The 20,278-nt window shown below is 35.8% G+C and overlaps 1 protein-coding gene across 3 annotated transcripts in view; it reads right to left on the bottom strand.

Annotated features, from left to right (window-relative positions):
• gabra4 (gamma-aminobutyric acid type A receptor subunit alpha4) overlaps positions 1–20,278 on the bottom strand; it is a 78,047-nt gene that overhangs the window by 26,794 nt on the left and 30,975 nt on the right. Inside the window, exon 8 of one of the 3 annotated variants that reach the window (XM_015345326.2) lies at positions 5,002–5,261. The exons of 1 other annotated variant lie outside the window; for it this stretch is intronic. In XM_015345326.2, the coding sequence (XP_015200812.1) occupies positions 5,002–5,261 (260 nt within the window). Of the gene's footprint in view, positions 1–5,001; positions 5,262–18,785; positions 20,089–20,278 lie in introns of those variants that run through there. One more of the 3 variants, XM_015345329.2, reaches the window with a different exon arrangement.

Here is a 20,278-nt window from a genome sequence, read left to right on the forward strand (position 1 = left end):
CTTACACATGCTGATAAAAATACTTGTGCTTTTCCATAAACATGCATCTGTGGAACATAAAGGAGTTCTTCAGAGCAGTCTTATGAGTTTTAAAAAGATCTAGAATACAGTATTGTCATTGAGGGAGGAAAGTGTGTGAAAAGTTATATTTTTAACTAAGTATAAGTTCTATTTTTTACTAAGTGGTAAAACCTGGTTTGTCTCGGAATGTATAATTATTGCAATAAAGAGTAATGTTCTGAGAGCTATTCTTGTTCAGAAAAAGTGGATCTCTACTTCAAATATCTCATTCCATCTCATCCCACAGATGTTCAATTGGATTGAGATATGGTGACTGGGCAGACCTTTGCGTTAAGCAGAATTCACTGTTATATCCGTGGTACGGTTCAAGGACAATCTTAGCCTCATGGTACAGGACATTATCCTGCTGAAAAAAATCAATTTGCAGTTTGATATACTGCTACCATGAAAGGATGTAGCCATTTGGCAATGATATTCAGATATCCTGTGGCATTCAAACTTTGCTCCACTTTTATCACGGGGCTCAATGTGTGTGTCATGAAAACACACCGTAAACCATCACACCACCACCACCAGCCTGTAAACACACAGCATGATGGATGCATGTGGTTTTTACCATAGCATTGTCCTCCCATCAGTGTAAAACAGCAGGTACTGGGATTCATTAGACCAGGCAATGTTTTTCCAATCCTCCAGTGCCCGGTGTTTTCAATCCTTAATCCACTGCAACTGTGGTTTCTTGTTTTTTTGCTGAAAAAATTGGAATTCTGTAAGGTCATTGGCTACCATACCCCATTCACGTCAAGGTGCGGCGTGTTGTGCATTCTTTTACGGGTCATTTGTGCGCAAATGTTGTACTTAACTGTCAGTTGATTAACTGTACAATATCTGTTGATCTCAGAATTTGTGTCAGCCCCTTTCATCAATGAGCTGTTTTCCACCACTGGCCTGCCAATGGCTAGATGTCTTTTGGGTGGTGGATAATTACAGATACACATTGGACACTGTTGAGCTTAAAAACCCCAGAAACAGTGTAGTTCATGACACATTCAAACCAATGCACCTGACAACTACTACCATACCATATTCACTTAAATCTTTTTTCTTGCCTATTATCCCTCACATACACAATCCATGTCTAAGTTGTCTCAAGCCTTAAAAATCCTTCTTTAACTTGTCTCCACACTTTATCAACACCAATTGAAGTGGATTTAACAGGTGAAATCAATTAAGGATTATGGTTTTCACCTGTATTCACCTTGTCAGTCTATTTCATGAAAAGAGCAGGTGTCCCTAATGTTTTGTACACTAAGTGTCTTGTTTCACAGTTGAATTAAAGAGGGCATTTTGATAGGCCTGACTAAGCAAAACCAAAGTGCTACTTAGGACACTGGAGTAATTGTCCTACACTTCCAAACAGTGTCATGGGATTTTTGAGATCTTTTAGATGATCAAGTGTTCAGGACTTTGATTTAGCATCTCATACAAATGATGTGGTTGTCTGGGCTTGGACATTTTGACCCAGAGAAAACTGTGCCAATTACATCATTTATAGTAACAACTGGTGTGGTGTGGAGTGGTAATTTGATTTTTCCAAAGGACTGTAAACACGATATTTAGTGCGAAGTTGTAAGAAATAAGGGAAAAGAGAAGAGAGACAACACAATGTTTCGGCTGTGAAGCCTTCTTCAGGTATGAGGGATGTGGATGAAATACTGTATTTTGCAACAACCAGGTGTCGGTATCTATAGCTTCACATGCCATTGGGAAAGAGACCAGCACCAGAATTGATCCAGGTATTTGAGGCTCTATTTTCAGCATGGAATAAACCTATTACTTTTTCCTTTGCAGACTATGTATGCTGACACAGCTACCCACCTGAACTATATTATATAAGTATTAGTGAACATCAATGGAGTCATTCAATCACTGATTGCACAGCCAGAAAGCTGAGTAATATATGATTAATATAATCTCTGGATCCTTTAGACCAGTGGTTCTCAAACTTTTTGGACCAAGTACCACCCCTAATCCAAACAAAGCATCCAAGTACCACCTACAAGTCATCATCTCATAGGAACCCCAGAAATTCTCAATGACCAACATGAGTGTGCGTGCAAATACTCACACATACATATAATAAATATTATAATAATAAAATTTGATATAGCGCCTTTAAATGTGGCTTCTCAAAGCGTTTTACAGAAAAAAACAGTAACAACAAGAGATAAAAATAATAAAAAAGCACCATTTCAGTGAGAGGGGTGAGCCTGTTTAGTTGAGCAAAGCAGATGTGAATTCATTTTTCGAGTCTTGATACAATTCACAACAGAGTCTAACAGATTTTAAATCGTCAGGCATTTTCTTGTCCTTAATATATAATAAATTGTATATCAAATACCTTAAAAATACAGACCATGTCATACAACTTCCCCTCAAGGGAAAAAATGTGATAATATTTTATAATAATCAAAACTTTATATTAATATAATTTAACGTTTAGCGATTTAAAAATAACAGTAAATAACATTTTACACTTAATTTTTACATTTTTAAAGAAAAGCTTTAGTATAATTTGATATGAATACTTTTATCTGTACAAACTGCCATGTACCTGAAATTAGCACAAGGTTTTGGCAGCTTGAGTTTATATGATTCTTAAGAAGAGATTATTGTAAGGTTTGACTTGCATGTTGTTCAGTAAAACCCTTGAACATCTTACAGAGTTTACAAAATGTAGCTGTCTGGATTTTAACTGGAAATACATTATAATACTGGAAATACATAACAATACTGCATTACAACAATGTAATTCCTGTATTGGCTGCCAGTAAATTCTTTTTAAATTCTTACTTTACTTGACATTAATGGTCCTGCACTTGATACCATCAAGTATCTACTGTAATGCAAATCTCATACTTCTGATTCTGGTCACTGATGTGTACTCAAAACTCTTTTGTTGTAACACAGATATATAACAAAATGTTAATACCCTTTCACAGATATATAACAAAATGTTATTTTTTATGTATGTGTGTTATATAGATATCTTGCATATGTAGAATTTTAAGAACTACACATCAGTTATGAAAAGAATTATATTGAAACTGGGAGCAGGCACCTACACTTTTTGGTTTTGCTTTCAAACAATAAAAAGACTAGATAAAACAACATGAATGCTCTCATTCCTGACTTCTTTTAATACAACATTTAATATTTAAAGTGAATAGCTTCTAAAAACACTCTACCAACTGGATCTTCAGCAAGATTGAGCAAATGTAAATGTTTCACTTTTGAAATCAATGTTCTCAGCATGGATAATTATGCTGCAGGAGCAGCTCAGTGTTTTGAATGGTGTTCATGAGTAAATCATCAAATCCTGACTGTATCAGTCAGAGAGTAAAGGATTTACAGTTGTGCCTTGAAGTTATCCCATTTTTTAGAAAACTTGTGTCTGAAATCATTGACCATTCACTCAGACCAAGAGGGATGAATGCAATGCTGTGACATACAGATGCAGACATTCAAATTGCACACTAAAAGCCCATACTGTGCGAAATTATCTGCAGGTTAGCATAGAATACCATAGTATGTGATTGGCTGGCCAAAAAGACCGACAGGAGGCACTCGTGCATTGGTTGTTAGTGAAACAATTGTTTCATTTAATCTCTTTACTGTGCATGTTTAATTCCACTTAATATTGAATATTTAATATCTAATTTTACAACTAAAGTTAAATTTTGGTAGCTGAGCATAAAAAGAAAAGGAGCATAATGTGTCTGAAGGTCATAAACGATATTAATTTAGAAATATAAACATATTATGTAAGCTGTATATGGCTGGTATTGGTAGTTTAAATAATGAATACACACCAGTATTCCAATCTTCATAAACATTTTAAGTATCAAAGTCTTTCATTTTATGTGCTCCTTCTGACTATATTAAGTTTATATATTATTAAAAAAGTTTTAACCTTCTTAAACATCTGTAAAAATGATTCTCCTGCGACTTCTTAGAAACATTTTGCCTGCCTTTTTCAGCAAGAGTTTAAATTGTCAAGCAGTGCGTTGGTGTAATGGCTTTGGTGTGTGACCCACATGCTGGAGGTCGGGGGTTTTATTTTTTTTACAATAACAACAAGTGGTGTTCTTATCACGTATTCTTAGAAAAAGATAAAATGTTATAACTGTTAAGTACAGTATATAAGCTTTATCATGTTAGATAAAGTTAGATAACTTACCCAATGTAAGTTACCAAGTTAAAGACTTTGATGCATAAAATATTTATGCTTAATTTAAATATTAACAGTATGAAGAAGGTGGAAGGTGGTGTACTTTTGTTCAACTAAGCAATCTTGCTTTTATAAAATATACCTACTTTGTAATCAGTTTAATGTTTAACATGCTGTAATACACAGTTAAAAATTATTAAAAGTCTGAACAGTATACAATTTAAATTCTGTAATTTCTCAGCTAAGCCCATCTCCAGGTGGTATTACAAGGTATTGCGGTACTTTGCAGTTCATTGCGGATCATCCACCGCGTTTTAGCACAGCATAGATTATGCATTTTGAATGGCTGGATCTGTACAGTAACATGTTAAGTAGGAAATATCAGTGAAGTACACACATGCCAAGCAGTTTTAATTAATCACATGGTGATCTTGTACTATATTGTTATCTGTAGTTTCCAATACCAAATGTGGAGGTAAAATAGAAACACATTTACAGTTGTATACATATACCCTTAAATGTGGTAGAATTTTTTAGCATATTATAATAAATAACATCATAAACAGACAGAAACGTTTTAAAATTATACACATTTTAAATGCCTGTGACTACTAGTTTGCCGATAGCAGTCTGCATAACCAGTTAGATAAGTTATTTTCAATAACAATTATGTTTATAAAATGCTGTAAGTAATCTTGAACGTAGCAGTAGCAGTTTACTGTTAACTAGCACATGATAGAGAGGCTTACCTGTAGCACTTCTTCACTGTCATTTGCCTTCTTTATTGGAGTTACTTTAGGCGCTGGTGGACATTTCATTTGCTTCTTTTTTGCTTTCTCCATTTGTGTATTTGTGAAGTAGTTCACAGCAGCAAACTCAATGAGAGCAGAGAACACAAAGGCAAAGCATACCGCTATGAACCAATCCATTGCTGTGGCATATGAAACTTTTGGTAAAGAATGCCTTGCACTTATGCTTAATGTTGTCATTGTCAGAACAGTTGTTATCCCTAAAGTAGGGGAAAAAAAGATGTCATTTTCTTACAATAAAGGACTTATTAATTAAATTAATTTCAATATAACTGGCAGATCAGATCTAGGTCAACATAAGAAAAATACAAAGAGCATTTTAAAATTCAGTTGAAGATTATTTTGTGCTTTATTTGGAAAACCTGAAAACCTGAAAGAGATGTTAGTTCTGTAAATAGAACATATGACATTGAACAAAACTGTTCTTTGAGAAAACCTGGCATAAACAGAATACTAGGATACTAGGACTACTATGTTGTTTCATCATACATATTTTGTAGACTATATAGACTGGGGTCCCTTTTGTTGTGCAGAATTGGCATTTATCACACACAAATCAAATTGTAAGGTATACATTGCATCATTATCAGCTGACTATCACACAAATATTGCAGTATGCTGTTAGACTCAAACATATTGCAGGCTCTTATGGCTCTCTAAAAATATTTTACAGGAAACATATCAGCAAACTAGCTGGAATCTGGTGACAACATTTATGGGATGAAAGTGACAGGCAAAGAACAACCAGGGGAACTACAGAAATAACATCTGTGACCTATATATAGTAAGTGTATTAATTAAACCTGTAAATTTATGTTATTTATAAATGTAATCATTTAAAATTTTCACATTTAAAAGCAATACAATGATTCACAAAATCACAAAATACTTTTTTCTGACCAATTTATAATGCCAAAGATAATAATGAGTGTCTGGTGTGGGGGGCGGAGCCCCAGATTAAGGGAGACATGTTGCTGTGGAAATCACACCTGATGTGAATAAGTGAATGAATGGGAGGTGTAGAAGTAGTTTAAAACTACCCTGAATACTTCCTGGAAAAGAAGGGGAAAGATCCAGCAGGACCTTGGTCTTGCTGTCACTGCAGTGGTGAGAGGAGAAATGTGGAGGCTCTGCTGTGAGAGAGCCGGGCTGAAGTATGACAGTAGCAGGTGTGAGATGCTACTAGTCAGGGCGATGTTAGAAGCGTGACGCCATGTATGAATGAACAAAGAATGATTAGCCGCTGTAGAAACCCCATGAGAGGGTGGAGAAGCACTACAATTCCGGAGGGAATTGTGAGAGGAATAGCCTGTGAGGAAAAGAGTGAGAACGTCGGTCTGCAAGGAGACTGACAGAAGAAATGGGGCTTTATGAGATCGTCCAAATATTTAAAGGGACAGCATCCTGATAGGGTGTGAGAGCAGGGCTGTTGTGTATTAGTGTGTGTGGACAAGAGTGGGTTGTTTGGTAGACGGACCCTGCCCCTGGCAATACATTGGTATCACAGAAGAGCCTGACCATGCCCAATGCGGTGTCAACTACCCCCATGGCACCACAGTACATAAATGGATAGTCTAAAAAAATCTTTATTTAGCCAAATGTTTGTTACTATAAATTTCAAAAAATCTACTACAGTATATGTTAAAGTAAATATGTAAATCTAGGTTAATGTTAGAAACAATTGTGTGCAAATAATATAGACAAATAAAATGACTTTATAAGGGTGCTTAAACCTGGGTGAAGGAACTGTAAGTTCTTGTAAGGAACTGTATTGAAGTTTGGTGTAACAAATCTTTGTCTCCAAAACACAGTTCTCTGAATTGAGTAAACAACATGGCACCACATATTCAGGCCTCCAAAAATGGCATTTAAATTTATAATCTGCATAATCTTGTGTGACATATCACAACAGAAAAGTTTTATCTCTGCTAAATGTCAGAAAATCCAGATCCTTAAAGAAAAGGCTAATACAATAGAGAACAAACAAAAGGTACTCATAGGACTCCAAGAGATGAATGAACTAACAAAACGAACACTCAATGTGGTGTGCACCCTCAGAGAAACAATTTAGAGACAAAGTGAAAGAAGCAGGTCCCAGGTGACAAAGAAAATAATCTTTGCAAAAAATCCTAAAGAGTATTGTCAAAATACATTGCCAAAAACAAATTCCCCACTCCAGGACTAGGAGGTGTCCTGGAGGGACATGAAGGCCAGTACATCTATGAGAGAACAGTTTGCTGTCTCCCTGGAACTTTATGAATTTTATTAATCTTATGGACAAATAATATTAATAAAGTCAACAGATTCCTTTTGTAGCTTGTGCAGGTAATTGTCAGGATGCGTTCTTTCCGGGCCCTATGCAGACGACACAATCCGTGGTAAAGTGAGAAAACACTGGGAAAAAAGCATGCAGGATACGGGAATGAGAACAGGGGGAGCGTGTCCATGGAGTGCTGGTGGTCGGGGGAGGTGTGGCCAAGGCAAACGATCCAGGGATGAGTCAAACGGGAAATACAAAAAGTCCAAGGGCAGGAGATCCATCCAAGAACGATGATTAAAATCCAGAACCAGGTCAGGACCGGCAGGGGGAACGGGAACAAGAACAGAAGCTAAAACCATAACGGAGCCAGGTGCATCCAGGTCCCGGGCTCGCATGATGCAGAAACCAATGCAGAGCCCGGATTAGCGTCTGCGCCTGGCTTTTAAGGGGGAACTGAAAAGGGGCTGGAACAGGGAACAGGTGCGGGAGATGAAACTAACAAGGTAGGGCTGGAGAGCCCTTAAGAGGAGGGGTTGAGATCGTGACAGTAATGGCGCAGTTGTTGATCTCCATTTAGACACAAATGAAATTGGAATAAACAGCACAATTTACATCCAGAATAAATTCATACAACCTGGCAATGAACTGGAGAACAGCACTTAATAAATTGTTTACTTATACTTAGGAATCTTACCAGCAATGAAGCAAGGTGAACATGTAAGATTATAAATGATCAATGCAACACATGGAGATGGACATGCTATACAAAAGAAGGCCTCATCTTTGAGAAACTAGAGAAAATCAAGAAGGAGGTCACATGGCGGACAAAGACCAAGGAGCAACAAAGGTAAAAACACAACAAATGATCAGGTAATTAAGTGTTTATACCTAAATGCTAGGAGTATCTGAAACAAATTAAATGAGATAAAAGCTACTACACGGCATGGTGCCATGAAGGTTAGCATTGCTGCCCTGCAGCACTGAAGTCCTAGTTTCATGGAAACCTACTAATCCTAAAGTGAATGAGACTCTAAAGTTAAATTTATTGGAAGGCACTCTGTTTTATTATCAGACACTACAACTCAAACTTGTGTCATAAAGAGATATAGACGTGGGTAATGCCACCCTAATTAAACAATATGCTTATTGCGTAAATCCTGCTGAACTAGTGGTGTTGCAGAAGGAGGTACTGTAGATTATTTGCTGGAGAAAGGTTTAGTTCAAAGAAGTAATAGTCTGTGGAGATCCCCTTGTTCATTGATACCAAAACTTGATGGGACATTATGGTTATGTACAGATTACAAAAAAGTGAACACTGAAACTCCACAAGACATCATAAGTATTGTACAACCATAATCAAGGACTGATGCGCTGTTTTCTTATATTATAGAACTAATCCCTGGAAATTAGATACAAGAAGGCCATAAAATTTGTATTTAAAATTAAATGCTTTATACGCATACTCAATTGTGATTTCTGTTTAAAGACATCTTTGTTTCTGAGGCACCTCGAGATTTTTGGTATGTTGGTCAGGGGGTTCATTCATGTTATTACTTAATATTCATAATATTGTGAATATAGTTTACAAATTATTTTATTGTTAGAGAGTGCTTATTATGTCCACAGAACAGTTTGTTAAAAGACTCAGGTCAGAGCTGGAACGAAACCCAGACCCTTTTGCATGATAGTAGAAGCCTACCACTGAGCCACCAAGAGCATGCATACACAGATTTTGAAATTATTATTAATTATAAAGTGACTGATGTTTTTCTGGAATAAAGAAGTCCTGAAATACTTATAAAATGATGAAGCCAAAAAGTCAGCTGGGAGAGGTAAATTGGGTTGCAATTAAGTGGTCAACAGCATGAGATGATAGGTGAGTCTGGGGAAAAAATTGATATTTCCTTATTTCACCCTGGATTAACACTGTACTTGCTTCTTTGCAGGCAACACACATAAGATGGAAGTTAAATTTGGTCATTTATCTGATAATACATTTTATGAAAAAATATATGCATATTTTTTACTGTGGATGATAACCACTTTTATTCAGTGTTGTATGGAAGCAAATACAAGACATTTTATAGTCCAATAAATAATTTAGTAAAAAACAAATAATTAGATTTCTGATTTAATACTTGATACACTGTGTGACTACAATTAAGCAGCATTTAATCACTATACTCTTTCAATTGTACATACAGTACCATCTAAATAGCACAGATAGAATAAATCAGAACTGAATCGTAATTGGCCATATGGAAGGAACACTGAAAGCTCCATCTAAATCACATGTAATCTAAACATTACACAATGAAATAATAATCAATAAGTTATGAATTGTAACAAAATAAATAAATGTGTACATTTTTAAACTTAATAAATTGTTTACACTTATAAGTGTATAGCGATATGTTATAAATCAAACACAAACTTTTTGGATATTTGGAAAAAACGCTAACACTAGGGTAGAGCAGTGACACTAAGGATCTGCACCTTTGGCTGGAAGGTTGCCGGTTCAAATCCCATAGCCAGCCAAAGAATCCTATTCTGGTGGGCCCCTGAGCAAGGCCCTCAACCCCAGCTGCTCCAGGGGTGCCATATAAATGGCTGACCCCTGTGCTCTGACCCCAAGCTTCTTTCTCCCCATATGAAAAGACAAATTCCTAATGCAAGAAATTGTATATTGTTAATAAAGTTATCTTAAAAGGGCCACCTCAGAATCTTTATCCTCAACAGAAATCTCAGGACAAATGGCATACTATTATATAGGGGATTTTGAACAGGAATTGAATGCAGTATTATACTGTATTTCATTGGTTATCAAGAAAGAAGTGGAAAGAATTGCAAAACCTTCAAATGTTTCAAATGGTCTTTTAAGACGCCAAAGAATATGAGCATGGAAATGTATCAAAAACTACTGTCAAGTTAAGCATCTGTGATTATTTTTATAGGCAATATTCCAATGATCCAATTGCTTGACATTAATAAAGGTACTATAATTTCTTCAAGAGCACTAAGATACAGTTGAGTATAAAACGGTTTGAATGGGGCATCACAGTAGCACAGTGGTGAGCCATCAAGCCACCCTGGGGTCCTGGGTTCAATTCTGGACATATCTCCGCATAGATATTGTATGTTCTCCCTGTGTTTTGAGGGTTTTCTCTGGGTGTTCTGGTATCCTCCCACAGTCCAAAGAAATACTTGTAGATTACCTCATTTTTGGAAAAATTGGCCACAGTATGAGCATGTGCATGTTTGTGTCTCTGTGTGCCTTGCGATGAAGTTAATGATGCCATTCAGAGTTCGTGATGCCTTGTGTTTGTTCGTTGTTGAGATGGGCTCTGGCTCCCATGTGATTCTGTAAAAAGATCTGTAAATCTGTAAGATCTATAAATCAACATGTGATTTTGCTTTTTGCATCGTTAATTGTTAAGTTGAATAGATATGACAGATCTTGCAGACAACGGGAGCAAGGCATGATGCACCCTGCATGGGACACAAACACATAATGGGCCCCAATGACCAATGTGTGATTGTGCTATATGTGGTACAACAAAATATGATTGACCTTATAAAACTGAAGTTGATATATTTGGTGCCTTCTTTCCACAGAAAAGTACAAAGAGAACTGCAGATCTCTTTGTGGTAAATCTTAAAAGTTACTGTACTTAAAATGTAAAATTGTAATAAAAGCTTCTGTATTGGCCTATTACAATATATCTATTATAATAAATCAACAAAGTTATACCTGGCAAGTCAGTGTATCTAAAGGTTTTCAATTTTTCTAGTACCAGCATCTATCTATAATGGAAATTAATATTGATTAACTCTTAATTTCATAGTTGTAATCAGGACAGAACCATTTAAAGAGTTCTTATTCCACCTCTTTCATATACAGTACAAAGTGTGAAACCATAATATCTAATTATTTTCATTCCCATTGTTTATTCAGAACAATTGTAGGCTTTTACAGCACACCATAAACCTGAAAGGTGTTGCTTATATGACATCTATCTGTCCCTTTTGTTTCTTGCATTGGTCATTTGTGAAATATTGTGTAGGTTTGAATTAATGGGAGTGGTGTGTGATAACAACTTAATAGCTCTGGAATAGTCAACATTTGATTTTCATTCTACAAGAAAGTTGTTTTGATTTACTGTTTAAACATTGCATTTTTAGTTCTGTTTACCCAAACTTTCACATGGCATTCACACTTTCTTTTTCAAATGGCTATGCACAGTATAATTTTGCAAAATGTAATTCTTTTTATATAATTTTAAAAGTTTATAGTTGCAAATATAGCAGGGCAGATGAAGTGGTATTTTTATCTATTACTGTATATTTTACAAGTTTTTGCTATTACAGCTTATCTATTGAAAGCACAGGGAATCAATTTTATGTATTTTACATACAGGAGACTAAGAAATATAAATTATTAATCAGATTAATATGACATTAACAAGGAGAGATGTGGCTTCCAGCATCCATGGAGTGGAGGCCTTTGGAAATTAATATCAAACAAAAGGTTAAGACAGGTACAAGCATATGATAAAATGTATGTGTAAAGTCCACTTATTCCTAACAGTACTAACATTTATTTAGAACAAATCACATTTACAGTATAATGTAAGACAGTAAGTATTCTGCAAAAAAAACACTGAATCAAGGACAGCAATAGCTGCAGTTTTGAGACAAAGTACAACAGCAAATTTACTTTTTTTCACAGGTTATAGGTTTTTGGTATCAGTAGTTAGATTCTGTCCATGTTTTTCAGTTCTGTGATACAAAGCCAATTATGGGACAACTGTCTGGTATAAGTCTTTCTATGCAACAAAAAGCAAAGACGTCCTGAATTGTAGCTATTGGAACTGAATAAAACAATTAAAAAAACGAGTTATTTTTACATATGTGAATGATTCATAGAAAAAAGAACCTACTCTGCAGTAGGAAATCATTCTTGCAGATTTTTCAGACCACTGGAGCCAGTTGTCAAATACATATTCCTTGTATTTATGACCTTTAATGTAACTATTATATTAACATGCTTTAGATCATTTCATCTATTGAAATATTGCTTTGAATGCAACATGCCTGTATTCAACATAAAACTGTCATTGTAATTTGAAAAAAAATAACTGCTGAGATCTTAAAAAGAATATTATTGTGGAAATAAAGTATAGAATGAATACACGACTTTACTTTATTATATTAATATTGCATAACACAGCCATACTCCCATTGTAAATACACTTAAACACTTTGGCAATAAACTGTTTTTTCACTATACTTATTTCTGAACATACTGTATTTTCAATTTACAGTACTTGTAATAAATAGGGACAGGCAAACTGCTACATTTTGGATGTTGACATGTTTACACTATCAAATGTAAATTGACAAATTTACAAATCAGAAATTGCGAACACTGAAAAGATAACATACATCACAAGTGTGTGTTTTGTCGAGATGAAGGACATGCCTCTGAGGCAATAATAAGCTAACTGAAGAACACAAACATAACTTAAGAGTGGTACTTATGGAAGACATTTGTTAACACAATCTTTTCAAACTACATGGTTAATTTAATAAAACTACTGCTAAAACAGTAGTGCTTCTGACCATCACTTCCAGACAGCTATATCTAGATATCATTACAATTGTACTTCATACAAAAACAGCAATGTGGAACAGTTGATATCATGATGTATGCAATCTCTATTGTAGTAACAACCTCATACCCTGAAGTGGAACTGTCTTTTTTAATCTTTTTAAGTCTGTCTTTTTTAAAAAACACAGAATAGAAACTCTTTTAACAAGGTTCAAATACTTAGCTCCAATCTGGTCTTCTTGGATCATCTGGTTAACTACCTCTCACCTTGCACACAAATTCTATCCTCTAAATTCTATCCTCCTGTTTCTCCTTTCTCTTGTGGTCTGTCCTCTCTCTTGTTCTGTCATCTGTCTTTAATCCTACAATTTTGACACTCTTAATAATTTACCCAGAACTTAATTAACTAAAGTAAACCAGAAGATTATTTTGATATCTGCAACTCACACCTAGCACAACTAAGTAAACATTAATTGGTTTAAATCTCTAGGAAGTGGAAATATTGACACAAATTAAGTGTTACCCATTGTGTCTAAATTCTCCACAGTCAACTACCTCACCCTACAACAATAACTAAACAACAAACAATTAAAATTAAAAGTCAATTTCATTTCAAAGTGTTTTGGAATTAAACAATATGAATAAAAACACTGAAAAATAGCAGGCATTAACTCTAAAAACAGCATTTTATAAATCAAAAACATTTTGCTATAATTATTGTGGCTGAGAGGAGAATGGTGTCCAAACCAGAGGCCATCATGGACAACATCTCCTTCCCTTCTATGACATGCTTTGTGAGAATGAAGAGCACATTCAGCAACAGGCCGATCCAACTACAGTGCAACACGGAGCGCTACAGAAGGTCATTCTTGCCTTTTGCCATAAGACTGTACAACTCATCCACTTTGTGTCTGGACAGAGGCAACATTGACACTGACCTGTTTTTGGACTAAACAGTAAACTCTCTGCTACATCTGGCTTTTCCTGTCTACAACTGTCTTTTGTGCAATATATCCCAGACTTGTGCAATATATTTATATTTATAATGTGCAATACAACTTTTTGTGTACTGTTCTGATTTGTTTTTTGTATATTCTGGACTGTGAACAACTCTTCTTAGTGCCCTTTTTACTGACTGTATTGTATGTACTGTATTGCACTGTTGTATTATTGTATCATTTCGTTTATATAGTTCAGACTCGTATCAGCTCCAATGTAACTTGCAGTACGCAATCGGAAGTCATTCTTTGAAAGTCATTCAAATCACTACTAGCCAGCTTTCCAGCTTATTTGTTTTTAAATTCTATATTATTTGAAAGCACTATGTATAATATATTTTTAATATTCAAAATCTAAAATATATTTATCTGACTTCTAACTACTATTTATACACAATTACTAATAATACTAATAAATGTATTTAAATCCTGTAATTAAATATAAAATGTTACTTATTGTTACTGTACATTATGATACAGTGTTGCTTTTCATTATGCACACCTCATACATTTTGATTTAGAAATATTTAGAATTAAAAAGTAAAAGAGTGTTAGAGTAAGTAAAAGATTGTTATTTTAAACAGTTACATGTTTCTTGACAGTTTTGACAACAGTCATTCTTTTCTATTTTTGTGAACATGTACTGTACTTCTCATTTTGGTTGGCAGATTGCATTTTTATCCTTTATCATATTATATTGGGCATTCTGCACCTTTTACTTTGGCTGTATGTTGAACAGCAGTTGCTCTCCTGCAGTGTCTTAATGGAATGGATCATTTTAGAGAACTGACTATGCAGCTCAAACCAAGTTACACTACTTAACTCACAATTTAACAGGGTGTTCAAGTATAGTAAAAATAATAAATATAAAACAAAAGGATGTACTTGCATTTACATTGAAGTGAGACATGTAAATATCTCACATATCCAGCATTGCAATAACCACATTATTGCAATTGCACTTAACCACATTGTGGAAAGTGTTGCTGGGGTCTGTTAATTTAGCCTTCATCAAAAGTTATGCTAAGATGCAATAAAGATGACTTGCTTTAGCAGCCCCAGCGACTTAACACTACATAACAAGACAGGACCAACACCCACAAACATACTTATACAGGATAAAGCAGATCAATGTCTCCTGCATATAAAAGGATAGAACCTAGAGCACGACAGAGCAGGACAAGTAATTACATATCAAAGAACAGGTCACACTCAGATTGTGAAACAAACTTCTTCCTAACTCTATATAGGCGCTAGGAACCCCTTGCAATGATTCTGCTCTGTGGGGCAGACCCAGAGCGCATTGCTGAGCTCAATAAAACTGAATCTGCACAAGGCTGTGTCCTGCTCCTCTGATGAAGAATTCCCCACAATAGCATACTATAATTCTAATACTTTTGTTAATGAACCTCAATGCTATTCTTTCTAATGCTGCTACACAAGATAAGATAAGATTTCTTTATTAGCCATATACAATTTCTTGCATAGGAATTTGTCTTTTCGCATACTCCAGCTAGCTCTCCATGAGACACACAGGCACACAGATGGGGAGAAAGAAGTTGAGCTAAAGCACAACACCTGTTAAAGAAATTTTATCCAAGCTCAGTGCAACTACTAATTTAATAAAGAACAAGAATTTGCTTTACTCACATCTTAAAGCTCACTTTCTTTACGTACATTATAGGCTTAGATTTTTTTGCCTCAGACTTGCATTCATATCCCTTTTTTGTTTCCTTCTTTTCATAAAGGATTGTAGAGTGCCATTTGTATAATCCTTAATTTTGAAAATGGTAAATTCACTATGACTCACTGCTGCCACCTCACCCCAGCTAGCAAGAAATGAAGATAACAACAATCGCTTAAAGTAAAGGCCTCTTGTGAGTCATACAGATTACCAAATCATTCATTTTATATTCTCCTGATGTCAAATACAAACAACAGAGCTTATGTGCTAAAAAACAAGAGAGGCCCATATCTTATCTGTCACACTCAGACATGTGTGCATCATCAGCCACATTGGTTTTCCCCAGAAAGCACTACCTTTACCACCAAAAAAGCAAGGCACTGTGAAAATCCATTCTAACACACAAATCCGTATCTTCGTACAATATAATATCTTATTTTTTTAGCAAAACCAAATGTTACTTCCAGATAAAAATGTGGAAAGTAGTGAAGCTGATTGAAAGTAACTTTTGCCACCCAGGAGGCTAATGAATTATTGCAGTAAGCACTTGTGTATAAGTTATTAAAATTAGAATGAAGTTATTTTAATAATAATTTATTTAACAATTACATTATGTCTAAGATCCATTGTTTCTGCAGTTCTTGCTTCTTTAATAAAAATATGGAAGGGACATGAAATATTACAGTATTAATCCATACTTTAATTTCCAATCTATCTATACAGGTTTTTTTCAAAACTGCTACTGTACATACTACTGCATACTCTCATTCTATATATCACATATATCATCAGGTTGCACAGTAGAATAATATTTACAGTAGTAAAGCCTTAGAAATTACTTACAATATTCATCAGTGAGTAGCAAAAGCTAGTTTTAAATAATGCTCTATCTGCATATACAAATTATGTCCACCATTAAACATTTGAAACTATGCCACAGCATGCCATAGCTCTTTTCAAGTGAGGAGGGAACAGATATCTGAAGTAGAGGAGTTTCAGTAGCTAGGGACCTTGTTCTTGAGTGAGACTATAGGGATTGACCAGCGAATTGGTGCAACAGCTGCATTGAAACAAACTATGGTGATAAAATGTGGAATAATATTACAACTGAAAGGGACTTATTTTGGTAAGGATATTAATTTTCTTAATTTTCTACAGTGCTATAAATATCACAAAGACAAGTAAAGTGTTTGAGGAGTAGAAAGAAAAGAAAGAATGGCAGGGAAATAGTAATTTTAGGAGTTGATTTTAATTCTCCTGTAACTTTCTGATAAAGAAACATGCATTGGAGAACAATAGATGAGATGAGTCTATGGCACTTTTAAAAATATTTGAGAGGATTTTAGGTTAGAGGATTCTTTTAGAATGGTGTGACTGATAGAATCAATGTTTACCTGGATAAAGAATATTGGGAAATAAGCTACAAGAATAAATTACATCATTAGCAGATTATTGGAATGTACTAGAAGTCATTTGATTCAGATCATTCATGGCTTAAATTAAAGATTGGGTGTGGATGCTGGAAGTTATATACTGCATTTCTACAGGTTGAAATAAATGATTGTTTTAGAAAGAAATACAAAGACTTTCTTTGCATCACAAAGTTTATGGTGGTAGTGGGTAAAATAATCAAACAGGGTTTTTCCAAGAAATGGGAAAGTAGCAGAAAGCAGAGGAGCAATGAAGGTTAAGAATTACATTGCATACTACAAGACTTGGAATGGGATTCTGCAAAAATTGGAGAAGTGAAAAAAGCATAAGGAAAATATATCAAGAGACAAAAAGAATAAACATTTTAACAAGAGAAAAGACATTAACCCTAACAGGAAGGGGCATTGCTCTCACTTCTTTAAGATTTTAGGGAAAAGTGAGCAGATAAAATATGGTGTCTTAGTGAATATAGTGGAAGACATTATGCAGTAGAAGACTTTTTATGTAGATTTGTATGCTAAGCTTGTAGACTCTGATGGAAAAATAGCTGAGGACATTGATTGCAAGGGTAAAAAAGGGTTGTGAATCTAAAAAGCATCCAGAACTTTTAAGTTTGCGGGGAAACTCTAGGAGGTGATGGTTTGTCACTGGAGAATTGCACTGGAGGAAATTTTGGGATTAAATTGTCATAACCGTCCCTTGTGGTAGATCTAAGCAGGGCTCCATTGTTCAAGAGATAAACTCAATAGCAGGCATACATAAAGGCAAACATAGTGTTGATAGAAATCCAAGCAGCACAAAATCAGAAATACAGGACCTGTTAAGAGGCTCCTAACAAAGCACTATATGTTGTTTATCAAGGCACAATCAGAGTAGCCTGAACCACCTGAGGTGGGCCTAAATAAACCCAAGGAGGTATGGGTCTCCTGTCTTATTGCATATCCACGGCAGCCGGCACCGACTGATAAGTGAGTTGAAATGGGTCTAACTGCCATGGCAATGCTAACTGCAGCTCTCCAGCAGGAGAAAGCATGACATTGGTGGGGTAAGATCTAGTCAGACTTTTTAAGGACAGTGACAAGGAAGATGTCTAAAACAATAGGTTACACCTAGGAACAGTGTTCCCAATTTACAAGAAAAATGAATAGGATACATTGGAAAAATTGGAGATTAATTTTAACACATTTTAAATAAAGTCTTATATTTAAGTTTTTAAAAAAAAGTTTTAGGGGAATATTGCATCTACTGTAGATCAAACTTGTGGAGTGCCAGAGTGAAAGGCAACAGACAGATATTTGTAAACTATCCTATCTGTTTTGCAAAAGACAAAAGTATCTGTTTGGCATTAGTAAATTTAGATTTAGAAAAAGCATATGCTGTGGTCTCACACTAGTAAATGTTTAATGTACTGGGGAAATTGGAATTTCTGAGTAGAGTGTGTATGCTATACTATACAGGTCTATTGCGAGCAAGGTTTTGGTGAATGGTGGTGAACAGCTGTCTGAAAGGAGGAAATACACTGTCATTTACAACAAGGCTTTCCTTTTTCTCTCTTGCTATTGTTTGCTGTATACATCTGTAGTGTGCTCTCACGAGGCACCAGTTCTGTAGGGTTTGGGCATTTACTGGGATCATTATTAATTGTAGCAGTAAATCACAAAATGATTCTTTTAATGGCTTTAGAATCCAACCATGCAACATAACTCAAACAAAGCACACACACAGGTACTAATACACGAGGATACATTTATTAATACATAGAATATGCATGGAAACCTAACTGATCTTATCGAGAGGGTTATCAGAATACAAAAGGTATATATTCAATCAGTTACGAAGAGTTACATATATCTATAAGAGGACATACGTTCAGTATATCATTCATTTAGACCATTTCGTAATTGAACTTGGTTACAGCTTCTACATTAGATACTCAAAACAAGTACATAACTCTTAGGAATTAAATTAATATCAACTGGTTGGGATAACAATTGAATTCTCGAGCTGTAATGCAGTGAAGTTGAATACTCATCCAATCTCTGGGGATTCAGATCTCCTGCGGGCACAAAGAAACAGTTGCAGGCTGTTGCTGTCCAATCCGCGCTCTCTGGCTCGGTCCCAAGCTGTGCTATGAGGCTTGCCACGGTGCGCTGCTGATGCTCTCAAGAATCGCTAGTTAGTGTTGGCTGAAACTAGCAAGAGTTTGTGCACAGGAGAAAAGAAGACTGTGGGTCCCAGCAGGTCAGGAAGAGGACCGGTTCGTTCCTGATGAAGTGCTAGTTCTGAATAGTGATTCAGCTATCCACAGTTCCGACCTGTTCATGAGGCTTGCTGCTGATGCTAACCTCGGGTGGATCCTCTGGTTACTCTCTGGCAACCTCCGCTCTAGACTCTTAGAACAGAGGAAAGTTCTGGCACTCGGACGCACTGCCCGTTCCGTGGTTGTCTGGGCTGAGTCACAGGATGGTCAGGAGGCGCGCTGCGAGAATGTCCTGCCCTTGGGAGCCTTTCTGCTCCTGGGCCATCCTGCCCTGGAATTCTCCTTTGAGATTCTCCCTTCCAGAAAAGTCCGAAAAAGTCTTGGAGCTCTGTGTTGCCAGTTTTTACCTGGAGGAACTTCAGCTCATTCATTGGCTGAAAGTTTCATGGGCATCAGAATTCCACGTGGGTTACTCGGCCCTACCAGTCTCTGATTGGTTGATCAAGGTGAGATATGAGTCACTTACTCCTGACACTTAGGAATGCAGTCCAGATGTCCATCTGGCACTCCCTAGACAGATAGGCGCCAATGGATGACCATTGATCATGATTGCCAGGCTTAGCTAAGTGCATCCCCATTTGGGAGCTGTCCCTTATCAAAAGAAAACATCTTTAAATCAGCCTGCATGAATAGCTTCTCTGTGGCTGCACCACAGAAATGGAGAGTGAGATGGGGCCTCATTTGGGAAAGCACAGCAACACTTAATTCTGTCTTATTAACAAGCATCGCCGCTACACATCCGCTGCTACAATATTTGATATAGGAGATAGGGGAATTAATGTTCTGAAATCGGTAGACAAATACAGTAGGTAAATATGTTGCATATACAGATGAGATGACATTCCATAGAAGGTTGACTACATTATAAATGTTACAATGTGTTTTTTTAAAGCTTCAGAATCTAAACTAAATACATTAAAAGTGAAATGATGTGCTATGGTAATGAAAGGGGTTGATATTAGAAGATATTCAA

Source organism: Lepisosteus oculatus, chromosome 1 (assembly GCF_040954835.1).
Source record: "Lepisosteus oculatus isolate fLepOcu1 chromosome 1, fLepOcu1.hap2, whole genome shotgun sequence".
NCBI classification, from domain to species: domain Eukaryota; kingdom Metazoa; phylum Chordata; class Actinopteri; order Semionotiformes; family Lepisosteidae; genus Lepisosteus; species Lepisosteus oculatus.